At 44.9% G+C, this 25744-nt stretch overlaps 1 protein-coding gene across 1 annotated transcript; it reads right to left on the reverse strand.

The window, feature by feature from the left end:
* Positions 1–25744, reverse strand: PCP4L1 (Purkinje cell protein 4 like 1). The gene is made up of 3 exons (XM_001118024.5): positions 25505–25744; positions 1725–1779; positions 1–1110 (listed from the first exon to the last, which is right to left on the reverse strand). Exons 1-3 carry the CDS (start codon positions 25511–25513, stop codon positions 968–970), a joined length of 207 nt encoding a protein of 68 aa, XP_001118024.3. The 5' UTR covers positions 25514–25744; the 3' UTR covers positions 1–967.

Here is a 25744-nt window from a genome sequence, read left to right on the forward strand (position 1 = left end):
GAGGTTAAATGACCCCATTTGTGGGGTGATTTATTGTTAAAATTATTAAACATGCTAAAATCACATGGAGTGGCTATTCCACTTTTCCCCTGACTCCATAGTGGGGCAAATGGGAACTACAGGAGTCACTTGGTTTGTATGGCTTCTGGGGATGGCTAGACTTGGGGGGTAAGAGGTGAGCAGGTTAGCAAAGCCCCAACAATCCTTCATGTAGTACCCTTTTCCCAGCAGTAACGTGTGGCTTCAGAGATTTCCCCCTTCTTCACTTTTCTTTCCTCCCTATATATGCCGTACTTCTCATTCCCCTGCCTGTGACCCTGGAACCTCTTCTGCTTCTGCCCGTTATGGTCCTAGACTAGATGATGAGGGAGGCTTTTCCTTGACACCACCATTCCAGTCTCCCTTCCTTGGAACTAATCTACTCAGCATGCACTATTGTGATAAACTGATTGATTTAGGTCTGCTAGGGGGAAAGGGAGGCTCCAGTCCCCACTGTGGCTTAGATCCCGGGAGGGGAAGTTGGAGTTGGTGCAGAAGGATCTGAAGGGGAAAAAAAAATGTTACCTAAAGTGTGAATGCTGTAACTAGCAGAACAGTGCATATGTCCCACCCTCAGGCACCCTACTCTGAAGGCCTTTCCCTCCTTCCCACATTGTTCTTTGGGGAGACCTCTCAGCCTCGAAGCCTCTGTTCAACCCTACAGGGCAGGCATAGCTACTGATCAAAGAACCTTATCCCAAGAAGAAATTGTTCCACCCTTAGACAAGTGACTGCTGATTGAAGTCTTCATCTTCTCCATCTCTCTTGTGCCTCTACTTCTGTAATGGCTTGAGGGGGCCAGATACAAGAATATATAAGAGTTGAACTTGCCTCAAGGAAAGGCTAGAGGGACAAGGGATAAAGATACATGGGTGTGGAGAAGGGGAGAGAAGGGACCAGGGTGAAGGTGAAGGGCAAGTCTGGCCATTCAGGAGCTGGGATCCTTTTTCCTTTTCTGAAATCGCCGGAACTTGCCCTGAATAGCAAGGGCAGCCTTCTCTGTTTCGGGTGCTGTCAGATCAATGTCAATCTCCTCCTCCTCCTCCGCCTTCTTGACATTGCCAGCTTTTCCTGCAGATAGTTGGGAGACTCATTAATGAGTTAATCTGACCTGCTCCAGACCCTTTCTCCAGGCCCCCAATACAGTGGGTAAGGTCCACCTTGTGCCAGACTCTGGGGTCCCCCAATTTTTGCTAGGCTTATGAATGCCTGATAATTCCCCTAGAAGTCTGAGTCAAGGTACTAAGGCTGGGAATTAGCTATAGTTACTTAGGGGAGCTCTGCTATTCTTGGACCAAACAACAAATGTCTTCTTTCATCACTTATTCATAAATCCTACAGTTCAAGTTCCAATGCACACTCACTTTCCTCAGCTTTCCCTCAATTTCTGATGGGGATAATGCTGGGACTTTTGATGAATTTCTTCTTATCTTGTACCTCTCTCCCCCAACACTCCAGACCCAGTTTCTAAAATCAAGGAGTAAATACTGATAGGTTTACTTCCTATGAAAAATAGAAGGAAGCCTATAGATATAGTACTATAGTTCTAACCTAGTCCTTTGTTTCACTTATCCACATTCTTATTCCTTTCACGTCTGACTTTAGGAAATTCCAGACTCACTCTACTTGTCTTCATGTCTCTGTAGTCACTTGCTCTACAAACTGCCTAGCCCAACCCCACTCACCTTTTTCCTCTGGGCCAGCTGCCTGGTTGGTTGCTGGGGACGTTTTGGTATTAAGCTGGAAAAAATATTAGAATATCAGAATATTAGATATTCATGGAAGTAATTTGAAGGCACCATCACCTCAGACCTCTTATATACTCTTAAGCCCTCCTATCACCAGCTGCATTTCCTTAGTCTTTTGAGGAAGCGAGTCTTGAGATCAGAGACCAGAGGAAAAGTTACCAAATTCATTCAACAAAGATTTATTGATGCTAGAAAATGTAGAGGACAAAACAGACAAAGAAATTCTGCCCTCATGGAGCTTACATTCCAGTGTATATAGAGACAAATAAAGCACATAAAATGACTACTGTGATGATAAGTGCTATGGAGAAAAGGCAGGGAAGGAGGTAGTAAGTACTAGGGTGGAAATGGAGGAATACAGTTTTAGATAGAGTAGTCAGGAAAAGCCTCTCCGAAAAGTTGCATTTGACCAAAGAGCTGAAGGAGATGAGGAAGTAAGGCTCATAGATATCTGGCAGGAGTTTTCAAGGGCTCTGGGTTGGAAGTGTGACTAGCCTGTTTGAGGAATAGCAGACCAGTGTAGTTGGAGTGGAGAGAGGAAAGAGGAAAGATTAATGGAGATGAGAACAGAGTTAACTGGGGGTGGAAGCAGATTATGTAGGGCTTTAGAAGTCTTTTTAAGGAGTTTGACTGTTACTACAAGTGAGATGAGAAGTCACCAGAGACCTCTGATTTGCATAAAAGGGAAATGAGAAAGGAGGCAGAAAAATCTGTTAAGAGGTTATTGCAGAAAACCAAGCAAGAGACGATGGTAGCTTGATTCAGCATGGTGGCGATGAAGATGGTAAATGGTTGGATTCTGGGAATATTATCCAGCTATGACCAATATGATTTGTTGATTTGATAAACAGCATTGTGAGAAAGAGATGGGTCAAGGACAATTCCAAATTTTTTTGGCCTGATGATCTGAAAAAAATACAGCTGCCATTTCCTGAGATGTAGGAAACAGGGAGAGGAGGTTTTAGGGGGAGGATAAGGCGCTTATTTTTTAACAAATTTGAGATGGCTATTAATCATCCAAGAGAAGATGCTTTTATTACCAGTTGAATATTCAAGATGAGTTAAAGAGAAGGACCTGGACTACAGATATAAATTAGGGAGCTATTGATATATGGATAGCATTTAAAGCTGTGAGACTGAATGGGATCGCCAAGAAAGTGAGTTCAGATACAGAAGAGGATAAAATCCTGAGGTATCCCAGTGATTAGAATTGTAGAAATTAAGAAAAATCAACAGGATGGAGAAGAAGCCAGGTAGGAGAAAAGCCAAGAGATTACAGTAATGTGGAAGCCATGTGAAGAAAATATTTCAGGGAGTAGAGAATGACTGTGTCTAATTCTGCAGGTAAGTCAAGTACGATGAGAACTGGATTGACCATTTGAGTTTTGCTATGGGGAGATCACTGGTGACACTGATAAGAGAATTTTCCATGAAGGAGGGGAGAAAGGGGAGGGAATGATTGTAATGGGCTCAAAAGGGAAAAGGAAGAGAGGAATTGCAGCAGCAAATATAGAAGGAATTCCAAAAATGGGGATGGGGGTATAACTTCTGGCAGATATGAGGTCACAAGAAGATTTTATTTAAAATGACAGAAATTACAGAATGCTTGTGTTCTTATGGAAACGATCCAGTAGACAAGGAAAAACTGTAGGAGAGAAAGAGGATCATTACTGGAATAGGAGAGAGGGGGTGAGATCTAGTGCATCAATAGAGGGCTGGCCTTGAATAAGAGCTAGACTAGGATACCCACAGGAACTGGAGGGAAGGCAGAGTTTACAGGCCCAGGCGAAAGCAGAGGGAACATTTGGAGGGAGACCTAATTGCTTCTATTTTTTTGAAGTAAAATATTTAACAAGGTCATCATCCAAGAGGAGGAGGGAAGACGTATTAAAGAAAGGAAGGGAGAAATACTCACCTAGGCAAGTAGGAGAGTAAATGGACTAAGGAACAGTGATAGGATTGCTAGAGACATTCAGGCCCCTCATAAGGCAGGAGGTCATGAATTTGAAGTGAGAATAATCAGCTGATATGTATGCTTTTTTCCAGGTTCCCTGCTCAGATGGAGAGTTAAACGTAATAGTAAGGCCAGGTACAATGGCATAAACCTGTAGTCTCAGCTATTTGGGAGGATCCCTTGAGCCCAGGAGTTCAAGGCCAGCCTGGCAAGACAAAGCAAGACCCTAGCTCTCTAAAAAAATAGTAATTCCCCTTCCTCAAAATTATATTAATAAGGCTACTTCATCTGGACATTCATCAGTCTCAAGGTATGGTTCATCTGGAGACAGAGCCACTCTTGCACTTGGTACCTTTGGAGTCTGTTTATTCACTTCACAATTTTAAGTACTTTATATTTAACAAAATACAAAAACTGGGTGCTTTCATAAATGTTTTCTCATCTAATTCTTGAAACAGCTTAGTGGAGTATTTATTATCATCCCCTATTTTACAGATGCAAACCTTTGTTGAATGACTGCCAGAGGTAAGGGTTTTGCTTTAAGAAACTGATAGAATCCAATTTATATTCTGTAGATTATGCTGTTTCCATCTCACTTTAATAAATACTTATCAAGCACTTACTTGTGTTCAACACTGTTTTATAAACTAAAGAGGTATAAAAGAAGCAAAAGATTCATTCAACAAATACGTCAGTGCCTAATCACATGGCAAGTATTGTTATAGGCGTTGGGCATACAGCAGTAAGCAAAAGAAAGTCCCTGCACTTATTCAACAAATACATCAGTTAGTGACAAATGCCATGAAAGAAAATAAAGCAGAGTAGTCTAGGGAAGTCTCTCTGAAGACTGACATTTGAGTAGAGGCTTTAATGACAATGTAAGAACAAGCTATGTGAATGTGTGGGAAAAGATCCTCTGGGCAGATGAAAGATCAAGTAGAAGGTCCTGAAGCAAGTTTGTGCCTGTTATGTTCAAGGAAGAGTAAAAAAATCATCACGGGCCAGATGCAGTGGCTCATGCCTGTAATCTCAGCACTTTGGGAGGCCAAGATGGGTGGATTGCTTGAGTCCAGGAGTTCGAAACCAGCCTGGGCAACATGGTGAAACACAATCTCTATAAAAACTATAGAAATTAACCAAGCTTGGTGGCATGCACTTGTGGTCCCAGCTACTCAGGAGGCTGAGATGGAAGGATCACTCGAGCCTGGAAGGTGGAGGTTGTGGTGAGCTGAGATCGTGCCACTGCACTCCAGCCTAAGCAACAAGGGTGAGGGAATGGGAAGGGGAAGAGTAAAGAGAAAGAGAGATCATCATGGCTGGAGCTATGTAAGGGAGAAAATATAAGAAATGAGGTTAGGTAGATGGCCAGAATATGTGTCTTTGGAACAAGACAAAGAATTTAGATTTTTTTCTGAGCTGATGAAAAGACATTACAGGTTTGGGGGCAGAGGAAAACATGGTCTGTCATGTTTTTAAAGGATTATTCTGACAGATGGGTAGAAAAAAAGACTACTGGCTGGGTGTAGTGGCTCATGCCTATAATCCCAGCACTTTGGGAGGCTGAGATGGGAGGATCACTTGAGCCCAGGAGTTCATGACCAGTCCAGGCAACATAGCGAGACCCCATCTCTATAAAAAGAAAGAAATAGGCCGGCGCGGTGGCTCACGCCTGTAATCCCAGCACTTTGGGACGCCAAGGCGGGTGGATCATGAAGTCAGGAGATCAAGATCATCTTGGTTAACATGGTGAAACCCCGTCTCTACTAAAAATACAAAAAATTAGCTGAGTGTGGTGGCAGGTGCCTGTATTCCCAGCTACTCGGGAGGCTGAGGCAGGAGAATGGTGTGAACCCAGGATGCGGAGCCTGCGGTGAGCTGAGACCGAGCCACTGCACTCCAGCCTGTGCGACAGAGTGAGATTCCGTCTCAAAAAAAAAAAAAGAAAGAGAGAAACAGAGAGAAAGAGAGAAAGAAAGAGAAAGAAAGAAAAAATAGAGGGGCAAGAGAGAAACCAGGGGAAACAATTAAGAGGGTCTCACAGTGGTACAAGCAAGATGATGAGGCCCGGGGGGTGGTAGTGATGGAGATAATAGGAAGTATTAAGACTTGAGACAAGTTTCATGGTAAAATAAATTGGATCTGCCTGTATATTTTTCAGTACAGAGAGCTCTATCAAAGATCCTTTCTTTAAAGGGTGGCAGAGGACTTGGAAGTTAGTTGGAGATGAATGTTGGGTTATGAGAAGGCTTGGTAAGATGGAGGATTTTAAATGCTGATGGAAATGATTTAGTAAGGAAGAAAAAAAACTGATGATACAGGAGAGGGGATAATTACCAGAGTGATGTCTTAAATAGGCAAGAGAAAATAGATCTGGTGCATAAGTGGAGGGGTTGCCCTTTGATAGGAATACAGACAGTTTATCTACAATATAGGAATGCAGGCATAGAAACAGGAAAGGTGGCAGATGTAGAAATGTATAAAAGTTTTCTTCTGATTGTTTCCATTGTCTTAATGAAACACAAAAGACAGTTGTCAGCTGAGAGTGAAGAAGGCACAGGAAGTATTAAATGTTTGAGGGAAGAGGAGAATGAGTCAAAGGATTATCTAAGAAGGAGAGTGAGTGAGCTGGTGAGATATAGGATGAGGCAGGAGGATCACTTAAGCCCAGGGGTCTAAGACCAATCTAGGCAACACAACTAGACCCTGAAGATGTAGCAGGATTACCAGATAGCACAAAGGGCACACTGGGGGTTAATGGCCATGAATTTAAGGTGAACCCAATCAAGATACTGTTCCTATCTTCCAGGCTAAGTGATTTTAGAGGAGATAAAAACCCAAATAATGGCCGGGCGCGGTGGCTCAAGCCTGTAATCCCAGCACTTTGGGAGGCCGAGACGGGCGGATCACGAGGTCAGGAGATCGAGACCATCCTGGCTAACACAGTGAAACCCCGTCTCTACTAAAAATACAAAAACTTAGCCGGGCGAGGTGGCAGGCGCCTGTAGTCCCAGCTACTCGGGAGGCTGAGGCAGGAGAATGGCGTAAACCCGGGAGGCGGAGCTTGCAGTGAGCTGAGATCTGGCCACTGCACTCCAGCCTGGGTGACAGAGCGAGACTCCGTCTCAAAAAAAAAAAAAAAAAAAAAAAAACCAAATAATATTTATTGTTTATTATATATCAAACATTATCCCATTTAATCCTCTGAAATCTCTAAGATGGCACCCTATGTTATAGTTGAGGAAAACAGGCTTAGAAAGATGTTGAGGAACTTGCCCAAGTCAAATCACACAATAGGAAACAGTGAACCTGGCTTTGGAGCGCAGGTAGACCGACTCCATACTCCTAGCTAACAGGCTGTACTGTCTCCATAAGACCAAATATTGTCACATGCTGACACAAATATGCTAATATGTTAACAATTACTGAATCTAAGTGGAAGACATATGGGTATATATTTAACTATTTTTTCTTTCCTTCAGGAATTGCTTTAATTTCCTTTTTTGGACTTTTCATTGATAGTGTTTAGAGACACCATTGATTTTTAGATATTGATCTTATATCTAACAACTTTGCTGAAATCATTTATTAGCTCTAATTATTTGTTTGTTCAAGATGGGGTCTCAGGCCGGGCGCGGTGGCTCAAGCCTGTAATCCCAGCACTTTGGGAGGCCGAGACGGGTGGATCACTAGGTCAGGAGATCGAGACCATCCTGGCTAACACGGTGAAACCCCGTCTCTACTAAAAAATACAAAAAACTAGCCGGGCGAGGTGGCAGGCGCCTGTAGTCCCAGCTACTCAGGAGGCTGAGACAGGAGAATGGCCCGAACCTGGGAGGCGGAGCTTGCAGTGAGCTGAGATCCGGCCACTACACTCCAGCCTGGGCGACAGAGCAAGACTCCGTCTCAAAAAAAAAAAAAAAAAAGATGGGGTCTCACTATGCTGCCCGGGCTGATCTCAAATTGGTGGACTCAAGCAATTCTTCCTCCTCAGCCTCCTAAATAGCTCAGATAATAGGTTCAATGCCACTGCACCTGGCTTGAACTATTCTTTCAATTCTGGTAAATGGTTCCAATAAAACATTACGGGGAAAGAAAATCATAATTTAGAAAAAAAATTATTTAAAATGCTAATGCGATATTGTATTTGACATGGGCAAGTTTTTCAAACTCGGTTATGGTCCAAATTTTGTGTAAGATACATATGTGTGTGTGTATATATATATAAAATATATATACACACAGATTTTCCTTTTTTTTTTAAGAGATTAGTCTTGCTTTGTCACCCAGGCTGGAGTGCAGCGGCACAATCATGTCTCACTGCAGCCTTGATCTCCCAGGCTCCAGCGATCCTCCCACCTCAGCCTTGCAGGTAGCTGGGACTACAGGCACACCATTACAGCTGGGTAATTTTTGTATTTTTTTGTAGAGACTGGGTCTTACTATGTTTCCCAGGCTGGTTTCAAACTCCTGAACTCAAGCAATCCTCCTGTCTCAATCTCTCAAAGAGCTGGGTTTACACGCACAAGCCACCGTGCCAGGCCCATATACATTTTCATTTTAAAATCTGGAAGAACATATATAAAGGTGTTCCTGAAACCCTATGGAATTCCTACTTGTTCCCCTTTGACCAAAAGAAAGATTTCATGACAGGAAGGACTGTTCTGAGACTTAGGAGACTGGCCCAGTTGTTACTCTTTCTCTCCCCATAATACCCCTGTGGTCAAATGTTTTTCTATTCTTAATTTTGCACATAATCGATAAAATGTCCCAATAGTTACTGAGGTGACACCTTCCACAGGAATATTGTCATCACAAGAGGTTTGTCCACACTGTAAAAGTATGACCCGGCCGGGCGCAATGGCTCACGCCTGTAATCCCAGCACTTTGGGAGGCCAAAGCAGGCAGATCCTTTGAGGTCAGGAGTTCGAGACCAGTATGGCCAACATGGCGAAACCCCATCTCTACTAAAAACACAAAATTAGCTGGGCGTGATGGCAGGCAAATGTAATCCCAGCTACCGGGGAGGCTGGGGCAGGAGAATTGCTTGAACCAGGGAGGTGGAGGTTGCAATGAGTTGAGATCACACCACTGCACTCCAGCCTGGGTGACAGAGCAAGACTCTGTCTCAAAAAAAAAAGTATGACCTAGATGGAGTATGCAGTTAATAGGATAACAGCAACTGTCCAGACAAGAGGGTCATAGGTTAAGAAGCAAGTTCTATAGTCTCATGATCTCTGACTTCAAATCCTATGCTCTCTTTTCCCAGTAAATCGCGGACTCTGATCCATGATTTAGCCATTATCCCTCTGTCTGACTCTAAGCCTATTCCCTTAATCTATCAGATCTTTTCTCTCACCCCAACCCCTCCTCTTTGAAGGAAAATCTGGACTGATTCTAAATATCTTCCCTTAGGTGGCTGTTTCCTCTACATTCCTTCTCATAACAGCAGACCTTGAGAATAAGCAGGAATGTGTGTCAGGACTAAACCACACAGGCTGCCACCTTCCCTCTGCCCTGCCAGCTGCTTCCCTCCCAAGTCTCTCCTGATATCTCTGGCTCTGGAATGGAGCAGTGGCTTAGCTGCCATCTGGTCCCCCCACCCCGGGGTTTCTAGCTCCATTTAGGTTACATTTATGAGAGATAATAATCTAAAAGTGGGGGTCTCTACTTGGGAAACCAGAAAAGGATGCTGTAAGGAGAAGAAAACTCCTATTACTCACAATGCCCCTTGAAATTTCCCTTTTACCTTCCACTGAAAGGGCTGCAGGAGCTTTTACCTCCTGACCCTCTTCTCTCTTTCTCTCTAGCCAGTTGTCAAAATAGCCACTGTAGACGCTCTTCTGGATCTAGTTGTTTATGATTTGCTGAGGTTAGGGGTGGGGGAAGTTAGATCACAAGTTGTCTGCTCCCACCCTCTATGTGGTGCTCAGTCCTTTATTAGTCCCTGATCTCTGCCTCAACCCTCCTGTTTATCTTCCAGAAATGCAGCAATTTTAGATGAATTAAGGTCCTCTGGTATATGCATCTGCAAGCCATCAGACTAACCATATTTCACATAAACAAAGGAGGCATGGAGGTCCACTCTGGGTGAACCAGAGACCATGTACTCTAGTGTTTCTCACAAAAACTCATACCTCCAGAGGAGTGAGGCTGAACTGCAAGAGCTGTAACAGGTCAGCATTTCTCAGCTCCTCATTCTAGCCAGGTATGGATCACAAACTTCTCAGGTGCTCTTCTACTCTTTTTTTTTTTTTTTTTTTGAGACGGAGTTTTGCTCTTGTCACCCAGGCTGGAGTGCCTAGCCTTCTACTCCTTTCGATACTGAGCTTTTCCAACCAGAAATAACAACAATGAAATGATTTAGCAAATCCTTCCTTCTCCTTATAGGACCCAACTGGGGGAACTGGAAGAAATCAAGGATTTCAGAATGTCTCTTCACTTTACTTTATGAACAATCATATATAATACACTATGTGCCAGCTACTTTTCTAAGCACTTTATAAACACTAACACGTTGAATGATTATTTTAACAGCCCTATAAAATAGGTATAATTATTATTTCTATTTCACAGAGAAGGAAACTGAAGTCGAGAAGTTATCTTGCCCAAAGCCATAGAACAAACAAGCCACAAAGCTAGGATTTGAACCCAGGCAGTCTGGCTCTAGAATCCATGCTCTTGATCATTATCCTATGCTATCTCTTAATCTCCAATCAAAAGCATGAGCATGTATGTGCATGCATATACAATGCTATCTTCACATATACTCCAAAGGGAACTTGGGGAACAGGGTCCAGTCGTGCCTGCCATTATGGGGCAATTTTACATGTTATTAATATTTGACAACCTGATCCCAGACCATGCCTGTCACTCACATTTCTGCTCTGTTAATTGATCTAATCACTCTGATTCTGGTTTTCATCTTAATGTTTGCTCAGTGGGCCTCCTGACACACGAGACTGACTCCCGGAGGACAGCCACAGTTTACATATGTGTTCTTTACTCACAGAGCCAGAACCCAGCCCTTCAGAGTCTGAGAATTCCATGTGAAGGATCATTCTACTGGCTTCTATTTCAAATGCCTCCCTCACTGTCATTCAAGCCTGTTATTCCAAGTTTCTAGTGAGCTTGGAGCTTGGTTCAGTTCAGCCTCACTGCCCACACAGGACTGAATGGGATTTCTGGGGTTTTGTTTTTTTTGTTTGAGACACTCAAGCAATACTCCAGCCCTGGCCTCCTAAAGTGCTGGAATTACAGGTGTGAGGCACCTGCACCCTCCCCAGCCAGGATTAAATGTTTCTCATTTCTCAATAGATACCAAACACTAATTAGCAACTGCGAGGCCCATCAACTCATTCTTTTCCTTAATTTATTTTCCCTAGAAGGTTTCAGTTGCTTTCCTTACCTACTTTCCTATATTTCTTTTTCTCCTTGCTTCTGAGCCTGATGTGTACCAATGTTCCATTCCATCATCTTGATGATGCTGCCAATTCCCCATGAGTACTCTTTTGTTTCCTCTGCAGCTCAAAGTTGCAGATTCTCCCTTCCCATGGGGAAGAAAGAAAAGAAGAAGAGTCTTGTTGGCTTAAGGGTCTTTTTTTCTTTAGGCTTTGAGATTGCAGAGAGGAACATGACATAGTAACCTTCTCCCTTTCCCTAATACTTTCCCCAGGAGTACCTACCCTTTTCATTTCCTCCCACTTCCAGGAAAGAGAAACACCACACATTTGCCTATCCGCCTCTTCTCAGAGCATTTGTCAGATGATGTCTTGTCCTTCCATCTGAGCTCTAGATCCCATCACCCTTCTCCTCCCAGGAATCTTGACAATCAGTTCCCTTTACTCTCTTATATATAAAGCTTCCCTCTCTCTTTAAGAAGCAAATAGATATATGACTTAGGATGTCAGTTAAAAAAATAAATAAATAAAATAAAAGCCTCCCTCAACCTGAATTTCTTTTCCAACTACCATCAGAGAGGAAAGAAGCAGGTCTAGGACAATAGGAATTGTCAATATTGAGGAATAACTTTTGTGTTTTTTTTTTTGAGACGGAGTTTCACTTTTGTTGCTCAGGCTGGAGTACAATGGTGCGATCTCAGCTCACTGCAACCTCCACCTCCAGAGTTCAAGCAATTCTCCTGCCTCAGCCGCCAGAGTAGCTGGGATTACAGGCGCCCACCACCACACCTGGCTAATTTTTGTATTTTTAGTAGAGACAGGGTTTCACCATGTTGGCCAGGCTGGTCTTGAACTCCTGACCTCGTGATCCACCCACCTTGGTTTCCCAAAGTGCTGGGATTACAGGCGTGAGCCACTGTGCCCAGCCCAGGAATACCAATGTTAAAAGTTTAGGGAAATGCTTTAAAAAAGAAAAAAAGAAATCAGGATCTAGAAGAATTTGCTTAAAAAAAAAAAAAGGTTAGGGATTACCCTGATCTGATCACTACATGTTATATGTATCAAAACATCACTCACTATGTAACTCTATGAATATGTACAATTAGGCAGGGCACGGTGGCTCACGCCTGTAACCCCATCATTTTGGGAAGCTGAGGAGGGCGGGTCACTTGAGGCCAAAAGTTCGAGAACATCCTGAGCAACATAGACTTTGTCTCTACTAAAAATAAAAACAAAAATTTAGCCAAGTGTGGTGGCATGCACCTGTAGTCCCAGCTACCTGGGAGGCTGAGGTAGGAGGACCCATCACTAGAACCCAGAGATCAAGGCTGCAGTGAGCTATGATCACGCCACTGCACTCCAGCCTGGGTGACAGAGTGAGAGCTTCTCTCAAAAAAGAAAAAAGAAAAAAAGAAGATCAGGCACAGTGGCTCACACTTGTCATCCCAGCACTTTGGGAGACTGAGGCAGGCTGATCACAAGGTCAGGCATTGGAGACCAGCCAGGTCAACAAGGTGAAACCCAGTCTCTACTAAAAATACAAAAATTAGCTGGGCGCGGTGGCATGTGCCTATAGTCTCAGCTACTCAGGAAGCTGAGGCAGGAGAATTGCTTGAACCCTGGAGGCGGAGGTTGCAATGAGCCAAGATTGTGCCACTACACTCCAGCCTGGAGACAGAGCAAGACTCTGTCTCAGGGGGCGGGGGAAAATAAAAGAAACAAACTACGGACTAGAAGAAAATGTTTGCAAATCAAATATCTGATAAAAGGCTTGCATCCAGAACAAGTTTTGAAAGAACTTCTAAATCTCTATAATTAAAAACACAGTTTTTTAAAATGGGTATAATATTTGAACAGACATTTCACCAAAGAAGATACATGAATGACAAGCACATGAAAAGATATATAACATCATCATCAAGTGGGAAATGGAAATTAAAACCACAATGAGATATCACCACATGTCTATTAAAAATTTTCTGTTTAGTGGTGATACCATGTGGAGGCAAAGATATAGAGCAACTGGAACTCTCATACGTTGTTGATGGGAATGCAAGATGGTATAGCTACTTTGGCAATTTCTTAAGCATACATTTACCATACCACCCACCAATCCTATTCCTATTTATCCAAGAGAAATTAAAACTTATGTTCACACATACATTTGTAAATTAATATTTATAGCAACTCTACTTGTAATTGCCAAAAACTGGAAACAACCTGAATTCAATGACTGGTGAGGTCCACTTTCCATCTGTAGATGGCCGTCTTTTGCTATATCCTCACATGGTAAAAGAGGAGAGGGACCTCTTTGGGGTCTCTCTTCTTTTTTTTTTTTTGAGACAGAGTCTCGCTGTATCACTGGAGTGCAGTGGCGTGATCTCAGCTCACTGAGACCTCCACCTCCTGGGTTCAAGCAATTCTCCTGCCTCAGCTGCCCAAGTAGCAGGGACTACAGGCACATGCCACCATGCCCAGCTAATTTTTTTGTATTTTTAGTAGAGATGGGGTTTCACCATGTTGGCCAGGATGGTCTCAATCTCTTGACCTTGTGATCTGCCTGCCTCAGGCTCCCAATGTGCTGGAATTACAGGCATGAACCACTGCACCTAGCTTGAGGTCTCTCTTTTTTTTTTTTTTTTTTTTTTTTAGCCTGGGGTCTCTTTTATAAGGGTACTAATCCCATTTATGAGGGCTCTGTCCTCATGACCTAATCACCTCCCAAAGGCCTCACTTAGTATCATCACCTTGGGGATTAGGATTTCAATATATGGATTTTGGGGGTACACAAACATTCAGACCATTGCACACCCTAACACAGTTGGCTCTGACATGAGCAACTGTAACAACCCAAGTGGTTACTGATGCTCTTGGGATAAAAGATGAAGTTCTTTTTAATTTTTATTTTATTATTATTTATTTTTTGAGGCAGAGTCTCTCTCTGTTGCCCAGGCTGGAGTGCAGTGGCATGATCTCAGCTTACTGCAGCCTCTGCCTCCTGAGTTCAAGCAATTCTCCTGCCTCAGCCTCCCGAGTAGCCGGGATTACAGGACGTGCCACCATGCCTGGCTAATTTTTGTATTTTTAGATGGGGTTTCACCATGTTGGCCAGGCTGGTCTTGAACTTCTGACCTCAGGTGATCTGCCCGCCTTGGCCTCCCAAAATGCTAGGGTTACAGGTGTGAGCCACCACGCCCAGTCCTTTATTACTATTTTTTTGAGACAGGGTCTTACTCTTGCCCAGGCTGGAATGCAATGGTACAATCTCAGCTCACTGCAGCCTTGGCCTCCTGGGCTCAAGCAATCCTCGCACCTCAGCTTCCTGAGTAGCTGGGACCACAGGCACACACCACTACACTCGGCTAATATTTGTATTTTTTGTAGAGATAGGTTTTTGCCATGTTGCCCAGGCTGGTCTCAAACTCCTGGGCTCAGGCAGTATTCCTGCCTCAGCCTCCCAAAGTGCTGGGATTACAGGTGTAAGCCACCACACTCAGCCCCAAATCCTTAATATGGCCTAAAAGGCTATACATTACTCAGCCTCTGATTACCTCAGTGACCTCATCTTTGGAACATACTATGTTCCTTCCCACCTCAGGACCTTGGCATATGGTTCTCTTATGCCGGCCTCCTTTTTGTGTCATTAATTCCTATTGATTGTTTTTGATCCTTTACACATGATTTACACTAAGTCTTTTTTAAATAAATGAGGGGGGCTCTCTGTTTTATTTGCAACATCATCTAAGTTTCTGAAATCAAATTTGCTTTCAGACAGTTGAGGGCCTCCATTCTGTAGCCAGTTCAGAGGTTATAGAAAAGGGATTCAGAAGCCAGGTTACTGCTTTCCTTCACTTTAACATATGTGCCTGAAAAGGAGCTGAGAATGAAGGAAAGACCTTCTCATGAAGTATATTTCATATTACCTGTACCTGTAGTACAGGTAATATGTCTTACCTCCCCTTCCCTACCCTCAGCACCCTGCTAGATTTTATTTCCTTTGAAGCACAGTCCATGTTTTCCATTTGTTTGTGTCTAGCCTACAATAACTACAACCTGTGTCTTGTAATAGTAGGTACTTAATGGATATTTATGTGAATTAAAATTTGCTTAGGCCTTATCGTCACATAGAGGATGAGGATAAACGAAAAAAATAAAATAAAATTCTGTTAGGCTTCAAATTCCTGGGAGCAGCAATGTGGCACACTAGTCAGACAGATCTGGTTTCACACCCTGGATCTGCATTGACTATCTGTTCAAATCTCAGCTCTGTCATTCCTAGCTGTGTGACATTGGGTAAATTGCTTAGCTTTGCTGTGCTCAGATCTCTCATCTGCAGGGGAGAGGTAATATCTATCTTGAAACGTAAAAGGGCAGGGCACAGTGGCTCACGCCTGAAATCCCAGCACTTTGGGAGCCCAAGGCGGGTGGCTCATTTGAGGCTAGGAGTTTCAGACCAGCCTGACCAACATGGTGAAACCCTGTCTATACTAAAAATACAAAATTAGCCAGGCATGTTGGTGCATGCCTGTAATCCCAGCTATTTGGGAGGCTGATGCAGGAGAATCGCTTGAACCCAGGAGGCAGAGGTTGCAATGAGCTGAGATCACGCCATTGCACTCCTGGCAACAAGAGTGAGACTCCATCTCCAAAAGAAAAAAAAAAGGTAAAAGGAACCAGAGAAAATGTATGTAAAATACCTAGCACATATTGCAATAAATAGTTATTATTCCAAAGTAATATACCCTGGGGTTGAATATAAGAATAGGTTTAGGTCAAGATGCTGAGGTATTTACTGCAGGGTTAAAATACTAGTGTCAGAGAGTGGAGTTGCCACAGAGTAGTTCTTCTCGAAGTGGAACTGAAAGAGGAAGAGAATACCTGGGATTGCTCGAAGGGCCCTGGAGGCTTATTCTGCTACTGTAGGAGTTTCATAAATGCTCTTTTTTTTTTTTTTTCCTCTAAACAAGCCCTAGAAATCACAGTCTCCCTGTCTTCCCAATGTCTGCCCCCAGAAGTGCTGAGAATGGCTCTAAACCTCTGGGAACCCTGAAACATCTCTTGTTTTAAGTTATACACCACAAGGAGAAGGAGATTAGCACTCAGGAGTAAACAAACTATATCTCCTTGATTGAGTCCTTTCGTCCACTTTTGTGTCATGAAGATGATTGTGTAAGTCTATTCCCTGCCTCACCAGATAGTACTGTTGGCCGGGTGCGGTGGCTCACGCCTGTACTTCCAGCACTTTGGGAGGCCAAGGCAGGGGGATGACCTAAGGTCAGGAGTTTGAGACCAGCCTGGCCAACATGGTGAAACCCTGTGTCTACTAAAAATACAAAAATTAGCCGGGCATGGTGGCGGTCACCTGTAATCCCAGTCACTCAGGAGGCTGAGGTGGGAGAATTGCTTGAACCTGGGAGGCAGAGGTCATGGTGAGCCAACATCGCGCCACTGCACTCCACTCCAGCCTGGGTGACAGAGCCAGACTCTGTCTAAAAAAACAAAAACAAAACAAAAACAAAAATGAAACATAGTACTGTGGTAGCAAGCACCTAGACAGTCAAAATGGTAGCAACTTTGGTGCTGTTTTCCTGCTACCACTACTGGGGAACAGATACCTTATAACTCTAGGCCCAATATTCCCTGCTCCCTTCTTGGGCTGTGTTTCCTCCTTCCTTTGTGGCTTTCATCTTTAACAGTGTTGCCACAGCAACCATTGTCACCGGAAAAGGGAAGATAGTGTCGCCCCTTCTGCTCCAAGCAGTGAGTTAGAACCCTGGAAAGGATACTACTTAGATTTCCCCATATTCCTCAGCCCACTGGGCTCTTTAAAGAGAGATCATGGGCTGTTAACAGCAGCAACAAACAGGAGCAAGGATCACCTCATCATACCTAGACTACTTATACCTGTATTTGCATGACATAGTTTGGATGCTGTGTAAATAAAAACACATTATAAACACATTTTGGTACTTACTGCCAGAATTACTTAGTTTAGATGAATACGCACAGGAACTCAGAATCCTGTCCTACAGTCCAAGGCAGAAAACCTAAAAAGGGACTGAATCCTAAAAATCCTAAATACTAGCCTTTAAAAATCCCTTTCCTTGGCCGGGCGCGGTGGCTCAAGCCTGTAATCCCAGCACTTTGGGAGGCCGAGATGGGCGGATCACAAGGTCAGGAGATCAAGACCATCCTGGCTAACACGATGAAACCCCGTCTCTACTAAAAAATACAAAAATCTAGCCGGGCGAGGTGGCAGGCGCCTGTAGTCCCAGCTACTCGGGAGGCTGAGGCAGGAGAATGGCGTAAACCTGGGAGGCGGAGCTTGCAGTGAGCTGAGATCCGGCCACTGCACTCCAGCCTGGGCGACAGAGGGAGACTCCGCCTCAAAAAAAAAAAAAAAAAAAAAAAAAAAAATCCCTTTCCTTGCCTTTGTATTGACATAAATCCTAGGCTTCCTAAGCTCCCTGCTAGAGGTGCAGGAAGTGAAGGGGGACAGGAGTTAGTGGATCTGCTTCCAAGTGGTGACAAAGAGGCTTTGCACCCTCCCACTCCAGCCCTGGGACCCTTTTATCCCTTCTGACATATTCTCCTCCAATGTTAAATGAAGGTAACTGCTAAAAAACCTTATAGAGGCTTCTGGGATCCTCTAGTGCCCCTGGAAGACCCTAGACTGCTGTTTTTGCAGCACTGTTGGAACTGTTTCAATTCTTTCAGTGCAGCAACCAGCTGCAGTCCTTAAACAGCTTCAGAAAGACTTGCTCAAGGTCACCCTCAAGATAACAGAAAAAGAACTAGGAATCCTTACTACAGGTTCTACATACACACATTCCTCTCTTAATATATAGACTATTTCCCCAATACCCTATATCTCAGATGCATCCTAAGACAGAATTAGAACCTAAACAGCCCTAGCTCCCAAGCCCCGTTGTCTGATCCTCGCCTCTTAGCCACCCCACCCGTTTCCTGGAATAGAAGTACCCCCAACTGGAGTCAGATGCAGAATTCCTTGGCCATGCCAGCTTATGATATGCAGTGAGTCAACAGCCCCAGCCTGTTCCCCCTAGCATGGGCTGCCACAGTTTAATGAGTGGTTATTTGTGGTGCTCTGCACACAGCTTAAAGCTGTGCCTTCACCCCACACTGGGGTATAGGGAATGGGGGAGAGAGAGTAGTGCCAAAGCATCATTTATTACTATAATCTTCAATGTGCATCCCACCCATGGTTAATGTCCCAAAATAAACGTATTAATCCCCCTGCAGCCTACAAAGCAAACACTCAGCTGGAGGGCTTTGTGTGGGAGGGAGGCAGCACCAAAGACAACAGAATGGTAAATGGCACCCTTTTTCCCTGGGTGGGGTACTGGGCATGCCTTCAGGAATAAGCCTAGAGGGAAATAGAAATCAGGCTTCAGTGAGGACACTGTGACAAGGTCTAGATTTCTAGGTACTTGTTTATGGGCACCTTTCTGGGATGCAGATCTTTTAGAAAAGTGGTTTTGAGGCTGGGCGCAGTGGCTGACACCCGTAATCCCAGCACTTTGGGAGGCCAAGGCAGGTGGATCACCTAAGGTCAGGAGTTTGAGACCAGCCTGGCCAACATGATAAAACCCCGTCTCTACTAAAAATACAAAAAAAATTAGCCAGACGTGGTGTCAGGCACCTGTAATCCCAGCTACTTGGGAGGCTGAGACAGGAAAATCGCTTGAACCTGGGAGGTGAGGTTGCAGTGAGCCGAGATCATGCCACTGCACTCCAGCCTGGGCAACAAGAGCAAAACTCTGTCTCAAATTAAAAAAAAAAAAAAAAGTGGTTTTGGATCTGCTCTCATTCAGCTTACTTTTGTAACTAAAATAATTCCAGCCGAGTCAAGCCATTTTCAGCAGCAGGTCTGGAGTATGGATTTAGAAAATCATGCACTCAGGATGCTTGAATCCCAGTAAGATTTCATCACTTACCTTGCCAGCCTCATGCATTCTTCTCATTCTTCTTTCCCCATCTTCTTGCCCTTCTTTCTCCCCCCCGCCCCAGAGACAGGGCCGTGCTCTGTTGCCTAAGCTGGAGTGCAGTGGCACGATCATGGCTAACTGCAGCCTTGACCTCCTGGACTCAAGCAATCCTCCCACCTCAGCCTCCCAAGTAGCTGGGACTACAGATGCACACTACCATATCTAGCTAATTTTTCATTTTTTGTAAAGACAGGGTCTTGCTATGTTGTCCGGGCTAGTCTCAAACTCCTGGGCTGAAGCAATCCTCCCACCTCAGCCTTCCAAAGTGCTGGGATAATAGGTATGAGCCATCACATCTGGCCTTACCATTCTCTTTCCAAAGCCTTTGAACTCCCAACTTGGAAGTCAAACGGCCAAACGAAAGAGGACTGAATATCCAGAGGCTGTTTGGTCATCGGGTGCACCAATTTTACTTAGACACCTGCTTTCCTGCAATTACGGGAATCAATGATGAACATCGAAATTAAGAACTCATGAAAAGAGGGCCTTCAGGCTCCCTACTTCCTTCACTCCTATCAGCTTACCTACTCCACCCCATTTTCTGCACCCACTTTTAAGGTGACTAGGCATCCTGCATAAGGATGGATAGTACCTGCCCTGACTAGTATTCTACCAGAATGAACCCTGTTGATAAAATATTATCTAATGTTGGTCTCTTGTCTCTCTCCTCTTGCTTAGCATTATTAGATCACACTGCTTATATTTCTTTTTTGTGTGTGTGAGAGACAGGGTCTCACTCTATCGCCCAGGCTGGAGGGTAGTGGTGCCATCATGTTGCCCAGGCTGGTCTCAAACTCCTGAGCTCAAACAGTCCTCCTGCCTCAGCCTCCCAAAGTGTTGGGATTACAGGTGTGAACCACCACACTCAGCCACATTGCTTATATTTCTTTTTTTTTAGATGGAGTCTTGCTATGTGACAGACTGGAGTACAGTGGTGCTATCTCGGCTCACTGCAACTTCTGCCTCCCAGGTTCAAGCAATTCTCCTGGTTCAGCCTCCCAAATAGCTGGGATTATGGGCAGCTGCCACCACACCTGGCTAATTTTTATAGTTTTAGTAGAGACGGGGTTTCACCATGTTGGCCAGGCTGGTCTTGAACTCCTGACCTCATTATCCACCCGCCTCAGCCTCCCAAAGTGCTGGGATTATAGGCGTGAGCCACTGCGCCCAGCCTATATTTCTTATAGAAAGTACTTGGGGCTAGGCATGGTGGCTCATGTCTGTAATGCCAGCACTTTGGGAGGCCGAGACAGGTGGATCACTTGAGGCCAGGAGTTTGAGACCAGTCTGGTCAACATAGTGAAACGTCATCTCTACTAAAAAAAATACAAAAATTACCCGGGCCTGGTGGTACATGCCTGTAATCCCAGCTACTCGGGAGCTGAGGCAGGAGAATCGCTTGAAGCCAGGAGGTGGAGATTGCAGTGAGCCAAAATGGTGCCACTGCGCTCCAACCTGGGTGGCAGAGTGAGATTCCATCTCAAAAAAAAAAGGAAAGAAAGTATTGAGGCCAAGCATGGTAGCTCATGCCTGTAATTTCAGCATTTTGGGAGGCTGAGATGGGTGAATTGCTTGAGCTCAGGAGTTTGAGACCAGCATGGGCAATGTGGTGAAACCTGTCCCTACAAAAAATACAAAAAAAATTAACTAGGCATGGTGACATGTACCTGTGGTCCCAGCTACAAGGGATGCTGAGGTGGGAAGATTGCTTAAGCCCAGGAGCTTGAAGCTGCAGTGAGCCATGATCGTGCCACTGTACTCCAGCCTGGGTGGGTGAAAAGACACTGTTTAAAAAAAAAAAAAAGTACTTGAAATATATTAAGGGATTGCATGCTAATTAAATAATTCTGTGGCCAGGTACGGTGGCTCACCCCTGCAATCCCAGCACTTTGGAAGGCTGAGGTGGGCAGATCACCTGAGATCAGGAGTTCGAGACCAGTCTGGCCAACATAGTGAAACCCCATCTCTACTAAAAATACAAAAAATTAGCCAGATGTGGTGGCAAGTGCCTGTAATCCCAGCTACTTGGGAGGCTGAGGCAAGAGAATCGCATGAACCCCGGAGGCAGAAGTTGCAATGAGCCAAGATCGCACCATTGCACTCCAGCCAGCCCTGGCAACAGTGCAAGACTCCAACTCAAAAAAAAAAAAAAAAATTCTGTATTTACTGAAGTAAAATGTTAAAGGAGTCCTATGGAATATTCTTTTGGAATGAGAAGTCAGAAGTACTGTGCCCTAGTCTTGGTTCTAGTATAGTATAAACTTAGATAAGTTTTGGGCCCCAGTTTTCTCACCTGTAAAATGAGAATATTGGACCAGATGATCTTCAGTGTTCCTTAACAAATCTAAAATCGCATCACTAAAATGTTTTGACATTTTATTTGAGGTTTTCTTGGTGAAAGATATATTTTTCTATTTTGAAGAACTTTTTGCAGAACTAAGTTTATTTTTCTCTATGATAAAATAGACTCGTGAAAGACAATTTAGAAACATAGAAAAGTAAAAAGAAAATAGAGGGAGGCATTCATAGAACCACCACCTTGAAGAGACAATTATTCATCTTTCTTCATCCTCTCTGCCTGCAACTCTATCTCCACCACTTCCATCAGTTAGGAGCCTCCATAGGCAGAGGTGAAAGACGCATCAAGTTTGTGTATTTGGACTTCAGCCATATTACTTACGGCTGCCTGACCCTATAAAGATGACATTCTAAGAGCTAAGAAATCACAGCTGTAGTTGAGAGAAGAAATCATCCATATTTCCAAGTTACAGGATGACAGTCATCCACTTCTATCAGCTAGAGGCTCCTGCCTAAGCAGCTAAAACCAGCAACGTAAATGGGAGACTAAGAAAGGGATGAGCAAGTTCTCATTTTCCTCACTCCAAAGCAGATGTTTCCAGAGGTAGAAGGCATTTCTTTTTTCTTTTTTTTTTTTTTTTTGAGAAGGAGTCTCGCTCTGTTGCCCAGGCTGGAGTGCAGTGGCGTGATCTCGGCTCACTGCAAGCTCCGCCTCCCGGGTTCACTCCATTCTCCTGCCTCAGCCTCCCAAGTAGCTGGGACTACAGGCGCCCGCCACCTCGCCCGGCTAATTTTTTGTATTTTTTTAGTAGAGACGGGGTTTCACCTTGTTAGCCAGGATGGTCTCCATCTCCTGACCTCATGATCCACCCGTCTTGGCCTCCCAAAGTGCTGGGATTACAGGTGTGAGCCACCACGCCCAGCCGGTAGAAGGCATTTCAATAGCAGTAAGTGACTAGATTTTCTATTTTGTATATCCAATATAACCATAATAAAAGTAACATACCAATGAGAGAGATAAACTTGGATCTCCTCCAAGTCCACACCAGGTTCCCTAACAACTGGTTCACAGGAGACAACAGAATAGTATCATTCTGACTGAACTTCCCTTATTAAGAAGGTGGCAGATGCAGACACATGTGCACAGGAAAGAGAGTGTGGATCTCCAAAGTGTGATATCCCATTCTCATTAGGTAAGAAGACAGCAAGCAGGATAATGAAGGAGCATCAGGTTTAAGCTGTCCCCTAAATGAGATTTCTAGTTGATCTGTCCCTGCCCCAGTCCCTGCCAGCCAAAACACAGGACAGACACCATGAAGACTGTCACTAGTGGTCCATGACTCCCATTTCAGCAGAATGACTGCTGAACCAAGGGATTCCCCCAGCTAGGCTCCTCGCAGATGAGAAATGCAACAGGATTACAAAAGAACCTGCAATTCTGCTTTAAGCAGCCAGCTACACTGTATGAAAAAGGATTACAGGAAGGAGCCCTCAGGGACTGAACACATCTCCCATTCCCACCCGTCACTGAAACTAGGGAAAAGTTATTAAACCACAGGAGATAGAGTGTGATCCACAGCAATCAAGTCCTGCCTGCAGCTGTGAATGCAGACAAATTGGAGATGAGTCCCTGCAGCTCCTTCGTGCACGAACGCGCACACACACACTTACAGGGAAATGCTCTACTGCAGTAATGAGTGACAGTAAAGAGCCACAAAGGCAAGGCAGAGTCAGAGATCCTCCCCAGCAGCCCCACCAGAACCCCTGCATTGTTGGTTGTTCTAGGTCTGGAGACTCCTCCCTGGTTTTGTTCTTCAGTTGAATTAGGAGTCTCTTAAAGACATCCCAAATTGCCTCATTTTATGCAGTTTCTCTGAAGCAAGAAAATAAGCAGTTGGGGGAGGTGAAACTTACGTAAGATTCAAGGTACACAGGGCTTTCCTGGGCCGGGCTCTTCTGCCTGAAAGAGGAGCCCCATGGGGCTGGGCTGAGAGAAATGAAGCAGATTGGAGTCTCCCTAAGAGCTCTGGGCAACACTTCCACCTTTTACCATAGCTTTTACAAGAGGAAGAAAACAGGCTGGGTTGCAGCCCCTAGAGAAGCAGAGACCCCTTTGTGACCTGATTCAGAGACAGCTGCTCTTGGATTTTATAAGTACTCATCCCTGAGACCAGGCTCAGCTCTGTATTAGGAGACAGCTTCTATGACTAAATTGCTAGTTAAAACGAGTTCACACTGATAGCCTAGGAGGCTGGGCATACTTGGGTACACTGACAGTCTCCATCCGTGGATCCTTCTCTCATCATTCTACCGAGACCCTGATGAAGGCTAACCAAATGCAGTTGCTGAGTCAGGAGGGCACAGACTTGACTTACCCCTCAAACACCAAATTGTTTCCTTTGCCACAAAACAGGCTTCTCATTCCACCAAATACTACCCTAAATGCCAGCCCCTGTAGTGTGTCCTACAAAGGGGCTGTGCACTTTCCCCAGAAAAAACAAGCTAACCACAATTCCTCACGTTGGCATAGCCTTCAGATCACAAACTCCCAGGGGATGGCTTGGATTACAGCTTTCAGATTTAGAAATGCTCGGGGTGGGAGGAGTAGTATGAACCCTAGACCTCAGTGAAAAGAGGGCAAAGAGAACCTCTCTTCCCACATTAGAGCTGAAAGAGGAGGTTGATGAGTTTTTTTCTTTTCTTTCTGAAAGACTGCCATCATCAGAGTCACAACCAGCTGAGGGACTGGAAATCACTTTGGTTCATCTGCAGCCCCCAGACTAGCTGAATTTTCCAGGATAAAATTAGTGAACATGGCAAGCAAGACAACACAGCAGTTGGCACTAATTAGCTCCCTGGGTGACAACTTTTGGTAGGAGTCAGTAGAGATCTTCATTTTTACTATCTAAACTGGAACCTAGGCTCCAGGGTCCTATTCCTTCAGTAATCTAATGTCTTTGGGAATTCTTCTGCTAAATTTCTGTAATATTCTAATGGAGGAGGAAAAAAACAGTAAGATACTAGCTAATATAGATTGAGTGCCAGGTCCTGTTTGAAGTATTTGGCATTATTATCTCATTTAATTATTACAACAACCAATATTATCCCCATTTTACAGATAAAAAATGAAACAAAGGTTTTGTACTTTGCCTAAGGCTACATCACAGGTAAGTTGCAGACCTACATACATATCTGACATACAGCAGAGGAGTTAGGTTCAACACAACGACGTGGGTACTAGGAAAGAGGTTGCAGAGGGCAAGCGTGTGATGCCAGTAACCAGACTGACTTCACTTGGGAAGGCTGATCCTTGTTTCTGGAGATGAGACTGTGCCTACAAATAGACAATAGGAGATGTCTTTCCAAAGTCTCTGCTTTGGCCCCCTACTCCCCCACCCCAGGAACAGTGTTCTTTGAAAACAGTAAATCGGTTAATGGACCGGGTCTGGCCACGATGAACACCACAGAGCCTGCTAGAAGACCTAGTTCGTAACAAGCACTGCAGAGGGAGGTCTATTCTTGAAGGGGAAATTTCCCCAGGAGCTGGCAGGGGCTTCTAAATACCCGAAAAGATCCCTCCAACGTTCCTGACTGAATGAGTGGAGGGCAGGATGCCACCTTTCTAAAAGGGGCATAGTGGCCCTCCCCAGGGGCCAGGGATGGAGTTCTTGTTAGATGCTACGTAAGGAACGTGAGTGCCTTACATCCCCAGGAGAGAGAGGACAGAAGCGAAGTGAGGGGGTAAGGGGAGCCAGACAGATGCAGGGGGCAGTATCCCAAGGGGATGACGAGAGCTCAGCATCCCCACTTCCCGACTCTACAGCCGATTCCAGTTACCCCCAAAAGCACCGTTCACAGTAGGGAGACTGAAAGCACCCCGTCTTCCAATCGGTTCCCAGCGCCCGGAGGTGGGAGCTTTCCTAGGAGGGCAGTGGTGCGCCCCTGGAGGGTTCTTCGCGGCCACGGTCTGCCTCACTCTCCCTCGCCTCCCTGGCATCCCGAGCCTCAGCCCCCTCCCCACCGCAGCTCTGCCGAGACCCCCGGGGGCGCGCCGCTCACCTCGCTCATCTCTGCAGCTGGACAGGGCGCTCCAGGCGCGGCACGCACAGGTGAGGCGAGGGTCCCTCGGGGCTCCGCGGGCGACAGCTGAGAGTTGCCGGGCTCTGCGACAGGGGTTACGGCTCACCAGGAGAGGCGAGTTAGTGCAGAGAGCCGCTGCTCTGGTGCTGGCACCCGGGATTCTCCGTAGCCCGGCTCCGGCCAGGCGACCCTCTTCGACCCGTCCTGTCAGAGCCTCTC

The sequence above is a fragment of the Macaca mulatta genome, chromosome 1 (genome assembly GCF_049350105.2).
Source record: "Macaca mulatta isolate MMU2019108-1 chromosome 1, T2T-MMU8v2.0, whole genome shotgun sequence".
NCBI lineage: Eukaryota > Metazoa > Chordata > Mammalia > Primates > Cercopithecidae > Macaca > Macaca mulatta.

What these genes read in the sequence shown, in the direction of transcription:
- PCP4L1 (XM_001118024.5), bottom strand. An exon ending in AGCTGGCCCAGAGGAAAAAG is followed by an intron (nt 1,111 to 1,724) that starts GTGAGTGGGGTT and finishes AACTATCTGCAG; the next exon opens with GAAAAGCTGGCAATGTCAAG.